This window comes from Condylura cristata, unplaced genomic scaffold (assembly GCF_000260355.1).
Source record: "Condylura cristata isolate star-nosed mole 26May11 unplaced genomic scaffold, ConCri1.0 scaffold00008, whole genome shotgun sequence".
NCBI classification, from domain to species: domain Eukaryota; kingdom Metazoa; phylum Chordata; class Mammalia; order Eulipotyphla; family Talpidae; genus Condylura; species Condylura cristata.
The window spans coordinates 16,818,559-16,834,577 of NW_004567109.1; the positions used below are offsets into that span (position 1 = coordinate 16,818,559).

At 55.1% G+C, this 16,019-nt stretch overlaps 1 protein-coding gene across 1 annotated transcript in view; it reads right to left on the minus strand.

The window, feature by feature from the left end:
- CSMD2 (CUB and Sushi multiple domains 2) overlaps positions 1 to 16,019 on the minus strand; it is a 460,842-nt gene that overhangs the window by 208,755 nt on the left and 236,068 nt on the right. Inside the window, exons 10-11 of the mRNA XM_012722353.1 lie at positions 10,094 to 10,197; positions 7,138 to 7,250 (exon numbers count right to left, since the gene is read on the minus strand). Coding sequence (XP_012577807.1) covers positions 7,138 to 7,250; positions 10,094 to 10,197 — 217 coding nt within the window. The remainder of the gene's footprint in view (positions 1 to 7,137; positions 7,251 to 10,093; positions 10,198 to 16,019) is intronic.

A 16,019-nucleotide genomic window follows, 5' to 3' on the forward strand; every position in this document is an offset into this window, starting at 1 on the left:
GGAGAGCAAGGGAGGAAGTGTGAAGTGTGTACCTCAACATTCAACCCGGAGGGAGCAGAGGGGACAGCTCCCACCTCAGGCTGGGTGGGGAGAGAGGCCATTGTGGAGGTTGCCCATGCCAGACTTGGACTCAATTTGGATTTTTCTGCTTCCTTTCCCAGCCTTCAGCCCTCACTAAGCAGCCAGTGTTGACTGGTCTGCCCAGCACCCAACGCCCCTGCTCTCCATCCCTCCGCTCCCTGCCTTAGCCCAGCTCTCGCCACTTCACACCAGGCTGTGGCCCTGGGCAAGAGTTACTCCCTCTGGGCAAGAGTTACTCCCTCCCTTCCCCCCTTCCTCTGCAAAGCAGCCTGAGATTGCTCCGAAAGGAAAATCGAACCATAACGGGGTCCTGTGCATTGATTCTTTCTTATCCACGGATTAAATCCTTAGCTCCTTGACACAGGGGACTTACCCCACCCCCTCCTCATCTTCAGCCACCTCTGACCTTGAGACTTACAAGGTGCAAAACTGAGTGATGAGGAGGAGAGCAAATGAGTACAGTGGTGAGGTGCAGGGAGCCCTCTGTTGTCAGAAAGTCCCGGGGTTAAATCCCGGGTCTGCCACTACGTAGCACACCTTGGGCATATTTCCTGCTCTTTCTGAACAGTTTTTTCATCTGTAAGATGGAAACAGTAATAGCCACACCTCTTTAAAAGGTGGTTGTGAGGGCAAGTGAGCTTATGTCTACAAGGCAATCGTGGTAATGTCTGGTCGCTGGTCCCCAACCAGGAGCCAGGTGGTGTCTCCTCATTGTTACTGTCTCGTTGGCAGGTCCAAGCCGGCTCTCACAGGGCTGCGGCGTCCTCTCTGCCTGAAAGGACACCCCGCCTGTCTGTCACACAAACACTGTCCTTCAGGGTCGGCTCAGTGCTTCCCAAGCTCCCCAGCCCTACAGACCTAGGCGTTCTCCCTCTCCCCTCTTCCTCATGCACGCCCCAGCCCCCTGCCACCTTGCCTAAACACTTTTCTGTTCTAGCTCAGGGCTGTGGTTTGGGGGCACAAACAGTTGTCCTCTCTTGAGGACAGAGAGGATTTTAAAATGTCTCCACTCCCAGCTTCTAGCAGAGGGGGCATTGGAGAAACGTGTGAGGAATGATAAAAAGGATCTGGAGAGAAGGATGGGAAGGGAGAGATGGGGAAAGAGAAATGAAGGAAGTATCCAGAAACTACTCAGCACTTCTGAGTGGCAGAGAGAGAGGTATGGTCTGAGGTAAAGAGAGGATGGTCTGAGGGAGCCCGAGGGGCCTGCGCCAGTGAGCGTGAGTCCTTTATGCTTCATCTTGTAGACCTAGCTCCAGGCCAGGGGCCATCCCTTCTGCTCTTTGTATCTCTAGAGCGGAGCGTGGTGTCATCTGTTTAGCGGGAGCCACTGACCACTGTCCCCTCAGCACAGGCGCCTGGCGAGTGACCAGATCACCTTTGGTGCGTCAGGGTGACCCCTGGGCTGACAAATCTCACAGATTTCTCAGACCCTCATCCCACTCTGCTTTTCTACTTTGATGATGACGGCCTGAGGCAGTGAGAGGTGCTGTATGTACCTGTCTCTTACTACACAGGGTTTTCACAAATGGATCGGAGGTGTGGACGTGTGAAATGGGTGACACTTCCCTCCCACCGCCTGCCTCCACCACTGTCACGGGGATGTCACAGGCTGCAGGAGGCCGGGAGACAGGAAGGCACGCGGACACGCAGGGTGTCTGGGGTGCTCCCCACTGTCTGCATTAGTCTGCATTGAAGCTTGCCACTTGTGAAGCCCACGTGTGCGGTGTGCCTCATGGGCAAGCTGCTTCCTGCCAGACTGTACTCTGCAGCATTCGCTGCTGCTGTCCACCCCTGTCCCTGGGCCCAGGGCAGGCTAGCGGGAGGCCTGAATCCCACTGGGTTTCCTGAAGGAGGCAGCTGCTTCCTGCTTCTGGGTAAACTTGAGCTCGCCATGCCCGAGAGCACTTTACAGGTAACACTGAATCTCAGCAAGAGTCTTGGGATAGGCCTGGTGTCCTTCCTGGCTGGAGCTGGGAAGCTTTGGTCTCTCAGCTTGTGGGGATGCAACAAGAGGAAGAGCAGGCCTGAGGCTGACAGCAGCCATGCATTTGATATTTTGGTAGAAGGAAAGGCAGCGTCCGGAAAACGGGGGGAGCGAGTGACGCTGGTCTGCTGCCCTTGGCCCCCTCCGAGGCCCAGGTGTACCACCTTCTGCTCCAGGAGGCCCGCCGGCGCCCACCACCAGAGCTCAGTCCAGGAGATGGGGCACCGCCTGCTGTCTTGGCTGTCTTCCCCCGACTTACTCGCAGACTTCACTTCTGTGCAGATTTCCGCCTCTATCCTTTGTGCATGTCAGTTCCTATGCCAACCTGTCTTGTCTCTCGGGGTGCCTGAGCAACTCCTTTTCAACCTTCCAGCCATTCTTAGTCACCAGCTCCTCTGGGAGCCTGCCCTGCTGGCTTCAGTGAGAGCTTTCTCTTTCCCCAACTTCCCACATTTCCTCACTCCAGCAAAAATGGACGAGGACTTAGGCGAAGGCACAGACTGCTCCATATCCTGAAAGTCTGCAGCACACCTGGGTGTTCAGCTGTGCCGAACACCCAGGTGACCTCGTTTCCAGCACAAGTTCCTGGACTGTGGGCGTCCTTTCTGCACAGTCTCCCCTCTTTTGCTCCTCTCTACCTCCAGAGCCAGGGGCCCAGCGCTCCCTCCCTGGGCAGCCTCTCGTATCTAGTGTTAAGATGCCAGGGAGGCAGGGAGACTTCCAGATTGATGCTAACACTTGTTAGCAAGTTGTATGTAATTTTATAATGTTTTTGGTAAGTGCTAATTGCCTGTTCCTTAAATATTTCTTGTTCTACTGGGAAGCAAAGCAATTGCAACTCTGAATGCATTTCCTACAGCTGGCTGCCCCCTTGGAGGGAGACTGAGTTTCTGGGCTTTGAGCACTCAGATGTGGATGGAGCCTGAGTTCCATCCCCCGCCCTGACCTGGGATTGTGAAAGGCAGAACTGGAAGAATTCTGGGAATAAATCCCGAATTTTTGTACCCAACGTTTCACCCTTTTAAGGAGGGTGGGGATGAGGTTGGAGGTGGGTGTGCTGGTGCAGTCCAGTCTATCTGTCCCGAGGTCTCTATCTGAATTTGTGGTAGAGAGTGGGCCTGATGGTGATGAGCTGGGTGTGCCGGGGTGGTCCCTGCTTCCAAATGCCTCTGGCAGTGTCTGCATCCTACCCTGGTCCAGTCCTTGAGCCAAGATGTCTATCCTGGAAGGAATTCTCCAGGAGCTGGTATAAAGGCAGAGGGGTGGGGCTGTCATTCTGAAGCTCTGCACCACAGGTGCAGGCTGGGAGAGAGTGGCAGGACAGGGGATGGGGAGGTGAAGGAGGGGCAGGCCTTCAGCTGAGTGCTCTATAATCCTGGGAGGTAAATGCCTGACAAATTCAGGGTCAGCGATGAGGAGGAAACTGATTTAAGATCACACAGAGCCAACGGCAGAAGTCTGTTGTAAACCTGGGCAGACCCACTAGGAAGCCTATCAGGACGGGGGAATGTTTGGACTCCTGGCGCTGGGCCCTGGGGGAGAAGAGTGAGTCCAGAGAGATGGGTCAAGAGAGATGGAGAGGGTACTTTGGGAGGTGCTGATGGTACCTTGTAACAAGTCATTCCAGGACCATTCTGAAAGCTTCTCTGAGCTCAGTTGTGTGCCAGGCACTGGACTAGGCCCTGTGCGACTGGAGCGATGGCCAGAGGCTTCAAGGCTCTCTGCGATCTGGCTCTGCCCTCTGCCACTTGTGCCTCCACCCTACACTGAGTCCACAGTGAGCCAGGGAAGGCACCTCTGAGCCAGGCACTGTGCAAGGAGCTTTCTGTGACCTCATTTCAGTCTCAAAGTGACTTTCAAAGCTACAAGGGTGGCACCATGAGACCCATTTTAAGAGTGGGGGAAATGGAGGCTCAGAGAGGTAACAGGACTTGTTCAAGGTCATGCAGCAGAGACCACACTCAGCTGGTTCAATCCCAGAGTCTGGTAAATCTTCTCTGTGTACAATCCATGTCGTGCCTGCAAGTTAACCAGTCTCCAGGTGCCCAGACCCTCTTCCTAATTTGTCACGGTCCAAGAAGTCCTACTGGTACCTTGTTGCTGAGGAGCCGTCACAGGCCCAGGTTTGGAGCTCCGTGTCTGTGTCGCTTGCTCTGCTAACCCCAGGCCCAACCTGTGCCATTCTACCACAGGCGTCTCACAGTGCTGACTGGGAGAAGAGGCCTCGTGAACTGGTATGCGCAGCCGCAAGCACTAATAGCAAGGAGCCGGGGCTCACACTGTGTGGTCTAGCTGAGCAGAGATTTGGCTTCCATAACGATTTTGTAAAGAGTTGCAATTCTGTCACTTGGGGAGGTCCTCAGTGGTGGTGGGGAAGACATGGGCTTTAGAGCCAGAGAGACACAGCTCTGTCAGGTTCCACGTTTCTGCGTGACCAGGCAGGTCACTTCACATTTCAAGTCTCAGATTTGGCGTCTATAGAAGAGTTGCCATCTCGTAGCTTCCGGTATTAAGATGAATCGGTGTTTCAAACTAGTGTTTAGCTACAAATCCCCCCTTAAAAGAAGGCTTGCGAGGGCTAGGAGGGCAGACAGGAGAAGAGACAGAGGCAGGGCTAGAGCCCTCCCTGCTGCCCCCCCCCACACACCGTGGGGTCCCACAGGCTAGCCCACATCTCTGCACGCCACCGTTGCAAAACCCTGAGATAATGCACACGCAACTTGTGGCGCGTAGTAGGCTCTCAACAAATGTTATGTTCCGTTTGGCTTTCTTTTGTAATAAAATCCCACCAAACAAGTCTAATTCCTCTTCCCCACATAACAGCCCTTCAAATATTTAGACACAGCTCTCCCGTCTCCCCTGAGTCCACTTGTCTCACGAATAAACATTTGGGGGTTGTTAACCTTTCTCACGGGCTTCACTTAAGTCCTCTCCTTTACTATCTCAAGGAGCTGTGTGGGTCCCCACATCTGAGCTCAGTTCTCCAATGTCTGGTCAGGACAGAATAAAGCACCAGGAACTCCCTGCAATAAATTCGAGTAGCTGATTTCTTGAACCTAGAAACAGACGTGATATTTACGCTGACTTCATCTTCTCTGGTGGCTCTGCCCCCCGAGGATGCGCTGCTGGCTGTCGGATGATGGGGTACCATCATCACCCCTTTCAAGTATCTGAGGAGGGATGACTTATGTCTCCTCCAAGCCACTGATGAAGTGGCCGGGTGAAGGCCCCGCGGGTGACAGGGGTCACCACTCCCTGCTCCGGAAACACTGACTGCTGAGCGCCCACCGTATTTCAGAAACTTTGGAACATTGGAGCCCAAATCCACCCACACTGCCAAGCAGTGAGCGTCAAGGCGTGGCCCTGAATCGGGTCGGGGGGGGGGGGGCTCGCTTGATGTCCTTCCCACTGCACCATGCCCCTGCGCCCCGGAAGAGCCCGATCATTTAACTTCCTGGGCGCTCACGCATTAGCTACTCTCTGATGCTCTGCGATCTGCAGCCTTCCTTATTTTCACATCCTTTCTTGACACTGAGTCTTGGCCATAGCTCTGTGACCCCTGTTTCCCAGATGAAGAAATGGAGTCCTGGAGAGGCTCCCTGGCCTGCCATGGAGCCAGGAGGTGACAGGGAGGATGTGAACTCAGCACCTGTCAGGCCACAGACGCTCCCTGTGCCTGTTCTGTGTCACCTGGATGTGCGCGTCCCATGCTTAGAACAGTTCACTGACTGCCCTTACCTAGTGGGCATCGCGGTGAGACATGGCCCACGCAGGAAGCATAGGCCAGCCTCCTGTGAAGGGCGGGGTTGTCTCCCCCCCCAACACTCCAGTTGAGTCCTAATCCTGTGCTCTGTGAATATGACCTTATTTGGAAATCGGGTCTTTGCAGAACTCATCAAATTGGGTTCAGAGTGGAAGAGGGTGGGGGCCTTAGTCAAATAGGACCTATGTCCTTATAGAAGGGGACAGAACACGTAGTAGGGTGGTGGCTTCCCCCAGAAGCCAGGAAAAGGCAAGGAAGGCTGTTCCCGGAGCCCCAGGGAGCACGGCCCCCCAGGCCTGGAAGCGCAGCTATTAGCCGCTGAGCTGTGTGAGGACAGGCTTCTGCTGTGTGGAGCCTTCCGGCTGGCAGCTCTGTTAGTGTGATGTGTGTTTGGGCAACTGAAACTCATCCTGGCAGCTAGTTTGGGAGGGCTTCAGGTCGAGGCCAGGAAGAACTGGGGGTATGAGACACACGGGCAAATCAAAGTCCTTTTGGGGTTGCTTCCCCTAAAGTCTCCCGTAGATCCACCAGGCCTCGGGCGGTGGGGGAGGGAGACACCCTCCTTCCCTCTACAGCCACCTAGCCCCTTGAAAGACTTGCGGCTGACTTCTTGATAAAGCCGTTCCTGAAGCTGCCCCCTTCTCTCTGCTCACTCTCTTGCTTTAGTTCCAAATCCTTTGTTTCCTCCTGTCCCTCTCACCCCTTGGGCCCATGGCTCAGATTTGCTGCAAGTTTCCTTTGTGCTGGGCTGGGGCTGATACCAACGGGGGCCTTCCCACCTGCTTGTGGGTGGTCTCTATTCTGCCTCTTGTGGGACTGGTAGGCCTCAGCAGTCACTGGTCAACAGGAGGTTTGCAAGTGTCCAGAAGGGGGACAGTGTGGTCCCAGAGCTTGTCATTCCCCTAAAACCTGTTCCCACCAAGAGAAGGTTCCCTTCATCTGTACCCTCCTCAGGTCACCACTGGTGTCTGTCCGTGCCCTGTGCTCACAGTTGCTCATCACGGTGACACCCAACAGGGACACTGTCTCTAGACGGAAGACAGAAGTGAGCCTCAGGGGGCCTTTTAAAGGTCTACACAGACCAGGTGTGAGTCAGGACTGGAGCTGATGACTGCCTGGTGCTGTGAGCACAGCAATTTTAGTGACTTATCCAGGATCATCCACAAGACAACCTGGGAGCCTGCCGGACAAAGAGCGGGCTGGAGCTCAGGAAGCGGGTAAGGTGCCCACAGAGGGGAGCCAGCGCGGGGCAGAACCCGGGGCTGTTGGCTCTTGGCGCTCACACTTCTTCCCCGGAAGCCGTTACCTTCGTAAGAAGCCTTGAACCCCAGGGAGCTGCCGCTGCTGTCGGTCTGGAAGAGGAGCCACATCTGATGGTTGGTGCTGACGATGAGATCTGGGACCGAGGTACCTGTCAGGCTGTGAGGAGACAGAGATTTAGAGGTGTGCACCTCGTATCTAAATTACCCAGCCCCTACAGGATGCTGCCCGACCAGTGATATTCAGGCTGAGGAGTCTCGTGTTTCAGCTGCGGGAGCCTGGCATCATGCATGCTGGGCACTGGGAGACCCGCGCCCACCCCTTGGCCACTGAAGCCTGGCCTCTCCACCAGGGCTCAGAGAGCAGCGCCCTTATTCACTCAGGGAATGTGGGCACCTGGGGCCAGAGCTACTCAAGGGAATGTCTACACTTCTACAAACTTTGATCTCCCGTGTGAACTGTGTTGCAGAAAAGACACAGACAAACCCATTTCCCCTGTGGGGACCCAGCATTCCTTTTAATGAGACATGTCCTGCCATTCCAGTATGAAAAGCCAGGCTTAAAGCACAGCCATCGCCCTGAGGCCATATTCTTTCTGAAGAAGAGAATTTAAAGAGCAGGAGGATTCCAATTCAACTCACATTTACCAAACACCCACCCAAGTCAGTTCCCCCTCCCCCTGCCCCTCATCTCACAGAAGACTCCAGTAGGGGTTGTTAACCCTGTGCAGAGCAGAAGACCAAGGTGCAAATGGCAAGCTGGAGAGTGGCAGAGCCAGAGACCACCACATAGGAGACTCGGTCTCCTCTGTCTGCTGAGACCAGGTAAATCACCAGTAGACAGGTGTGGGGGTGTGGAGGAATGACTGCATTCATGAGTCTCAATCTATTCCATCCTGGGGTTTCAAAGCTCAGAGTGGGGCAGGCACTGAGTTGGCTGCAGAGAGATGATCAGCACACCCTGTAAGTAGGGGTGGAGCAGGGAGAGGCCACCTGGGGTACACCAGCCTGGCCCATGTGACATCTGTGGTGAGTGAGGCTGAGGTGGGGAAGGCACCTGACTCCGGGTGGCAGTGGGCACAGGAGCGGGCCAGGCCTCTGCTTCTTCCAGGGCCTCTGCTTGACCCAATCATGACAAAAAGGAGCCCGAGCATTTTGCATGTGTTTCCTGAAGGTTTGAGATAGATGCTGGTCTAGTAAGATCTGGAGGTAGGAGAACCCGAGCTGCTAAAGAGTATGTCGGGAGCTCACTCAAACTAGGCTGGCCCAGAGATGCATGTGCAAGCCCTATTTCTGCTGTTCATGTGCGGTGGGACCTGGGGTGAATGAATAAGCCCCTCTGGCATCTCTCTCCATTGTAATCAGGGCTAGGGTGGTATGATCCCCAAAGGTCATTTCAGCTCTGCTGTAAGAAGTTTCTCTCTTGGAAAGCACACTGGGGGTCTGAGAGGAGACAGAGTGGGGATCTGGCTCCTTGAACATACTGAGCTGGTGGGCCCCACAGGTGTGCAAACGGGGGCACATGGGCTATTGGGATGCACAGATGAGGGGAGAGGCATACATGATGGCTGATTTTATGCCAACTTCACTGGGCCACAGGTTGCCCAGATATTTTTGCCTGTGCCCACTGCCACCCGGAGTCAGGTGCCTTCCCCACCTCAGCCTCACTCACCACAGATGTCACATGGGCCAGGCTGGTGTACCCCAGGTGGCCTCTCCCTGCTCCACCCCTACTTACAGGGTGTGCTGATCATCTCTCTGCAGCCAACTCAGTGCCTGCCCCACTCTGAGCTTTGAAACCCCAGGATGGAATACAGATTGAGACTCATGAATGCAGTCATTCCTCCACACCCCATATTATTTTGGATGTGTCTGTGAGGGTGTTTTGGATGAGACTGATACTGATGCTTAATTGGTAGACGGAGTAAAACAGATTGCCCTTCCCCATGTGGGTGGGCTTTGCCCAATCAGTCGAAGGCCTGAATAGGACACACAGTGAGCCCTCCCTGACTTCCAGCTGGGCCATGGAATTTTTTGCCTTGGTCTTGAACTGAAACATCTACTCCTCCTGGGTCTTGGGCCTTCTGGCCTCTGGGCTGGAAGTTTAGCACCAGCCCTCCTGGCTCTCCTGCCACCTCTGTCCGTCTCCATGTGTGTGAGCCGGTCTCTTACACAGCCCTTCACACTGTGTCTTTCTACTGTCTCTGCCTCTCAGAGAGCCCTGTAGATACAGTGAAGCTGAGTTTGTGTCCCAGTCATGTCAGTGGGTAGCCTGGAGTCCTCACTCCTCTTAGTGTCTCCTCCAGGTAGAGTGGAAAAGTGGGCAAAGCACCTATAAAGGAACAGTTCCTGGACAAGTGGCCACCTCATTCACCATTAAAGCCAGAGTGCGTTAGCTTGAAACTCGCCTAGTTGGGGTGGGGTATGGCACAGGACACTGTCTTTGGCCCAAATCAGTAGACATGAACCCAAGAGCTGGCTCTGTGGCTAGCCATCTTTGGCCCAATGGGGCTCAGTTTACCCACCTGTTAAATGAGAAGACTAATGCCTTTCAACAGAGTTGTTGTGGAATTAAATGAGATAACTGATGTGAAAGTTTCCTTCACAGTGGCCAGGCACCTAGTAGGTGCTCAATGGAATGTCCATTTTCCCATAAGCAGGCAGGGAGGTCAGCAAACATTTTTACTGTCTCCCTCTGAGGTCACACTGCCACAGACAGGTGTGCTCTTGAGGAAAAGGTGTGGACTGGCATAAGCGGGGTAACCTAGAAGCAGCACACTGAGAGGAATGCCCCAGGCTCACACCCAAACTTCCATTTCCCCTGTTTTCGGTGAAACTGTTCATTCTGAACCCTTCTATGAATTCCCAGGGAAAACCTGGCTCAAATTTGTTTCCCCTGGGTGGAGTGGAGAGGTGGGAGGGCTGTGGCTGAAGCCATAGCAGGACACCTGCCCTGGGGGGACCCGCGAGCCCACCCCGGTACACAGGCTCTACTTCACTTACACGTAGAGAACGGTTTTCTGGTCCCCGTCCTGCCCACCGTCCCCGACAGTCAGCGTGTCGTAGCCTCTCTCCAGGTCAAACTCCTCGAAGGCCAGCTTGATGACCTGGGGAGGGGGCACAGGTTAGGGCGTGGGTGGGGGCTGTTGGGGGAGATTCCCACAGCCGTGAGGAAGTAAAAAGTTTCCTGCTGATGTCCCTGTGCTCAGAGCCCCCGTGCCGCCACCCCCCACCCTCCTCAATCCAAACTGAACATTTTCATGCCACTTTGATGAGTGTGAACTGTTTCTCTCCAAGGCATATAGTCTCTGGGGCCCCCTGATGTTTTCCAAAGATGTTCATGGCACATCTGGCCAATCTAGGGACTGCCATGGCAACACCAGGCACATCTGGCTAAGTGCAAGATGATTAGACTCTTCCTCCACGCTTTAATGCACGAAATTCCCCATGGGCTTGATTTTTTCTGGCCACATGTGGAATCTCAGCCGTCTTCCTCCAGGGACCTGCAGAAGTTCCTCTCAGTGTCTCCTCTTGTCTGTTTTTCTCTAGTCTTTCAGTTTGCTTATTTGTTGAAGAAGTGTATGCTCCATGAAGGAGATTTTGACACGATTCCTCTTTCCTAATTGGTTTTCGTCCTACCTTCCACGAATACTTACTAAGCACCCACCAGATGCTACAGTGGGAGGTGGGGCTGTACCAGGGCCCCTGTGCCCCTGACTGTGGTGTGCAGGGGAGACAGGAAAGCAAGCTGACAGCCCCAGTGGGTGTGGGTGCCCCAGCCAGGGCTGAGGGGCACAGGGGCCATGGCTCCTGAGCCTGTGGTGGGAGGAGGGGAGGGGGCGTGTTACCCTGGCTTCAGAGGACTGTGAAAGTCACAGAAGTCTGGCGGGCTGAAGGGGGGCTGCTAGGGGAGGGAGGGGGGGCATGTGAGGAGTCAGGCACACCAGACCCGAGCGTGCAGCCACGGAACATTCCAGGGCAAGGGTTCATGTCTCTCAGTGGCAGACTGATAAACGAACGGAGCACATCTGTCAGGGCTCTGGCTTTGGGAGACAGTAGGGTGAGGCTGCACTGCGAGGTCACTCGGGAGGACCCCAAACCGGAGCTAGCCCAAAGGGTCTCCTAATGCTGCTTACCCAGAGGGGAGGTTTGTCCAGGGGTTGGGGGCAGGTGACAGGGACACCAGGTCTGTGAGACGATCAGTCTGGCTGCTGTGTGGATGCTGACGTGGCAGGCGTTGAGGTGGGAGGGGTGAGGGCGGTCCCAGGCTTCTGCGGTGTCCGTAGTGAGGGGGGGAGGTGGGCCTCGGGACGGAGCTGAGGCAGGCCCTAGCCCTGTTTCGGGCTTTAGGCCTGGACGGATGTGGGAACTGGAGAGGGGGGATGACTTCCAGGTTTCTGATTGGGCACTTGGGTGCAGTAGGGCTGACTTTCTTGAACACAGGCACCCCTGCTAATGCCAATCTGGATCTCTTTTGTCCATTTCATCTATGAAGATCACTGATGTCCCAACGGGGAGGCTGAGAAAGCTCCTTTGATTTCTATCCTCCAACCCAAGGAGCAGAGAATCCCTGTGGATAGTTTTTCCTAGTCGGGTGGGTTTCCTCTGCTCAAAACAAATAGCTCCTCACCTGTATACTGTTAGGGTGACAACAGATCTTACCCCAAAGTGCCTCTAGCATTGTTGGAAGCAAACAGATGTTGGAGCACTCAAGGCGTTCAGGTGGGGCCCTCTCATTGCACATGGGTGCTCAGAGACAGGGATCTCAGCTGAAGAATGTTCAAGAACATTCAAGATAGGACAGAGGAGGGGATGAGTGACACTGGCTAGGGGAGAGGCAAAGGAGGTCTTGGAGGAAATGAAGCTTGGGTTGAGCTTGCAGCTGACCCATCCAATAAGTGGGCAGGGGGGAGGGAGAGCAAATAAGGTAGGCAAATAAGTAGGTGAGAGGCCTGGACTGTGCGCCGTAGCCCGAGACTCCTGGCTCACCTGGGCTTGCTCAGCTGGGCAGGAAGAGGGGGGTGGATGGAGAAAAGCAGGAGTGGCCAGATGAGGAGGGCTTTCTGTCCTGCTAAGGATTTGGGGACAAGTTCTAAAGACACAGAGGCATGGAGCAGTGTGAGCAGAGGTGCGAGATGAGAGTTTTGTTTTAGGGGCAGCGGTGTGGAGGGAGGGGAGGCGAGGAGACAGTCCCTGGGCTGTGCCAGCAGTTCAGAGGAGGGGGGACTGTCCAGGGGAGGGGGGATGTGGGGTTGAGTTGGGAGAGGGTGCCGGAAAGAGGAGTGGGAACGGAACCGTCAGTCACGAGTGGGCAAGCTGTGGCCCTTCAGCGTTTCCCATCCAGCAGGCAAGCTCACCCCGTGTTTCCGACAGCCACCATCATCACCGTGGGTCACTGGCTCCAGCTGGGACTCCGTTCCCCTCCCCTGGCCTCCACTGTCCTTCCTTGCAGAGTGATGCCACCATTTCCCCCCACACACAGCTACCCCTGCCTCTGCCCCCCACTGGTCCCCACCATACAGCCTGTGTGGCCCCCTGAGCCCACCTGCCACCCCACTTTGCACAGGCTCCTCCCTCTCCCGGTGCTCCCCAGCAGCACCTCCTCACCCTCAGGCGCCTCTTCCTTGAGTGCTCCCTGAGTCACCTTCCTCTCTCCTCTGCGCCAGGACTTACCGGCTGCAGCGTGACTGATCTGTTGGCTGCTCCCCTCCTATACCAGGAGACTCCTGGGGCAGGGGCCACTCACTGGCTCGATCCTGCCAGTGCCAGCCAATGTGCCAGGCACGGCCAGACTGGGACAATGTGCAATGAGAGAACCTGACTGCTAGACCCTCGCTTCCTCACAGGAGTTATCGTCTAGAACAAAGGTTGGCAAATGGGTCCTGCAAAGGGCCAGGTGGTACATATTACCCTTGCACAGACCATATGATGTCTGTCACGACTACGTAAATCTTTTGTTGCGTGGACACAGTCACAGACAGGAAACTGAATGGGCCTGACTGTTCCAAGAAAACTTGATTTACAGCAAAAGGCAGCAAACTGAATTTGGTCCTCAGGTGGTAGTTTGCTAACCCCTGGTCTAGGAGACTCTTTGAGATGCTTAATAACAGCCTTCCAGAATCTTCTCCACAAGCTGCTTCCCTCCAAGAGACAACACTCACAATGTGCTGGGCTCTGTATGTCCTGTATGCACATCAACCCACTTTTTAAAGCTCTCAGTAGATTATCCAGGTGACAAGTGGGAAAGCCCAGGCACAGAGACGTTATGCAACTTGCCTAAGGTCACACAGCTATGTGCTGGACTGGGGCTCACCAGGCAGGCAGAAGCCATGCCCTGTCCCCTCTGCTCTGCACCACGTGATGTCTGAGTGAGTGTCAGATTGGGGAAACAGAGGCCACGACTTAGCCCCTGAGCTCTGCCTGAGCTCTTTTCCCAGATCCCAGCAGATACACACGGGTGCACACAAAATACTGCGAGGCAGCCGTCCCTTCTGCAGGCGGAGGCTCCTGACCTCTGCAGAGACCCGCGGTCTTGTCTACACATTCTTGCCACCACTTTGCCCCTCCAGCCAGCCCTGGGGCAGAGGACACGGGCTCTACAAGCACCCTCCAAAAGTGGGAGCGTATCATTCCTAGGTCTCCAATGGAAAACGATGGCTCTGAAGGCCAGAACCCAGAACCATAAAATGATTCACATCATTGGTCAGAGCAGCATTTATTGACTTGCACTTTGGAGCATCTGACCCTAACAGAGGAAGTAATTACGCCAAGCAGACAGCACAACGCACAGCACACTGCAGCCTCAGGATGGTCCCCAGCACGCGCCAGCTCGCGCTGTCTTCCCTTCTTTCGCTGCTTTGGCTTTTGTTTAAAGACAGGATCCTATAATGACTCATTAACTAACATGCAGATCAATCAAGCTCACAAGTGCCTTTCTGAGGCAGGAGAGTGGCAGCACATGAAATAGGCATGATCAAAGAGCCACATTTGTATACGGTTCAGACACCCACTAGATAAATGGATAAACGAGGCCCTCGTCTGGGACGTAATTGCGGAGCACCTGCATGTACCAAGCACCGGGGTAGCTGTTTCCTGTAAGTGAGCTCACTCGTCTGGCAATTTCCAGCAGAATCCAAATGCCAAAGGTTTGGTGCAGACGGTGGCGGTGAGTGCTAGATGGCGAAGAAGGAGATGAAGGGTGGCAGGCTGGGTCTTGCAGGCTAGAGACGGGTGTGGCCCCAGCCCAGGAGTGCTGTGGCAGTGAGCAGGAGATGGGGAGAGGAAGGTGGGGAGCAGGGAGGTGGGGAGGAGGGGAAAGCAGGGAGTTGAGGAGCAGGAAGTGGGGAGCAGGGAGGTGGGGAGCAGGGAGGTGGGGAGGAGGGGGGGCAGGGAGGTGGGGAGGAGGGGAAAGCAGGGAGGTGAGGAGCAGGAAGTGGGGAGCAGGGAGGTGGGGAGGAGGGGGAAGCAGGGAGGTGAGGAGCAGGGAAGTGGGAAGTAGGGAGGTGGGGAGCAAGGTGGTGGGAGTGGGGAGGTGGGGAGCAAGGTGGTGGGAGTGGGGAGGTGGGGAGCAGGGAGGAGCCCCGCAGGGATGGGGTGGGAACCAGCAGCCGGCTGAGTTTGCTGCTGGCTGGGACCTGGGAGGCCAGAGCCAGCTGCCTGGACTTAGCGCCAAGAGGAAGGAAGCTGTAGCCAGTGTAGAAGGAAGCGGGGAGGCGGCCAGGAGGCCAGGAGAGGTCCAGGGCTTCGGGAAGCTGTGCTCATGGCAGGCAGGAGGAGGAGGGCAAGGCAGAGACCAGCTCTCTCAGCACATGGACATCTTTCCTGAGTACTGGGGGCAGTGGTGGCCCCTGGAGCACGCCTGGCCTGGGTCCCAGAGGACATCTGCTTCCTGAGCACAGTGCAGGACCAGCAAAGGACAGGACTCCCCGATTTGCAGCTTGTGCTGCTGCCTTGGTGAGACTGCCGAGGACCCGCTGGCACTCCAGGGCAGCTTTGGGCGGGTGGGACCCCCAAGAGATCCAGACGGAGGCTGTTTGTCCTGTGGCTGCTCCCTGCCGCTGCTGCCCACTCACCCTCTACCAGCCACTCGCTCTGACTCACCCTCCCAGAGCAGGGGTTAGATAACCTGGGCTCAGGCCACCTCTCACCATTGGCCTGCTCTTGTAGGGCCCCTTGACTTAAAAAGTACTGTCTGTTCTGCTCCCCACTCTGTCTCTGGTGACTCCTCTTACCCCCTTTTACTTCTGGCCAGTTCTTGTGGGCATAAATAAATCTTAAAAAAAAAAAAAACACCTTATATTTTTAAAGTGTAAAACAATAAACCAAAAAACCACGCCCTTGCAAAGAATGAGTGACAGAAATATCACAGGAACCGGAACTAGGTGTTATCTGGCTTTTTACAGAAAAATGTTTGCTGATAGCTGGGCTAGAGAGTGGTTTTCAAACTGGCTTCCCAGGCACCCCGTGGGGTCCCCAACAGACGGCGGGAGGAGCCAGAGATGGCGGTGCTCCAACCGAGCAGCTCCACCCTGCTCATGTCTGGGGCTTCTGTGGCCAACAGGGGTAGCAGGTCTGTTGTTACCTCTTCCTAAAGGAACCCTAACTTGGTTTGCAGTGTGGCCATGTCATCTGCCCACCTCAGAGCTAAGGAGTGTTAGGTGACAGGGTTCTGGGACAATTTCAGAGGTGCTGAGCTTTAGTCACTAGCTCAGGTTTAATTTTGGTGGGTCTGAAAGGAATAAAGCCTTTCATCCAGGCATTGACTCATTCACTCGTTGATTGACAGGTTAATTTATTCATTTATTCATCCGAGTTAACAAGTACTTGCCAAGTGCTGGGCTTGGGAGAGGCAATCGCGGCAAGATAAAATGGCTGCCGCCCCAGAGACCTCACTCCGGAGAAGACACGGCTGCGTGGGAACACGGAGTGC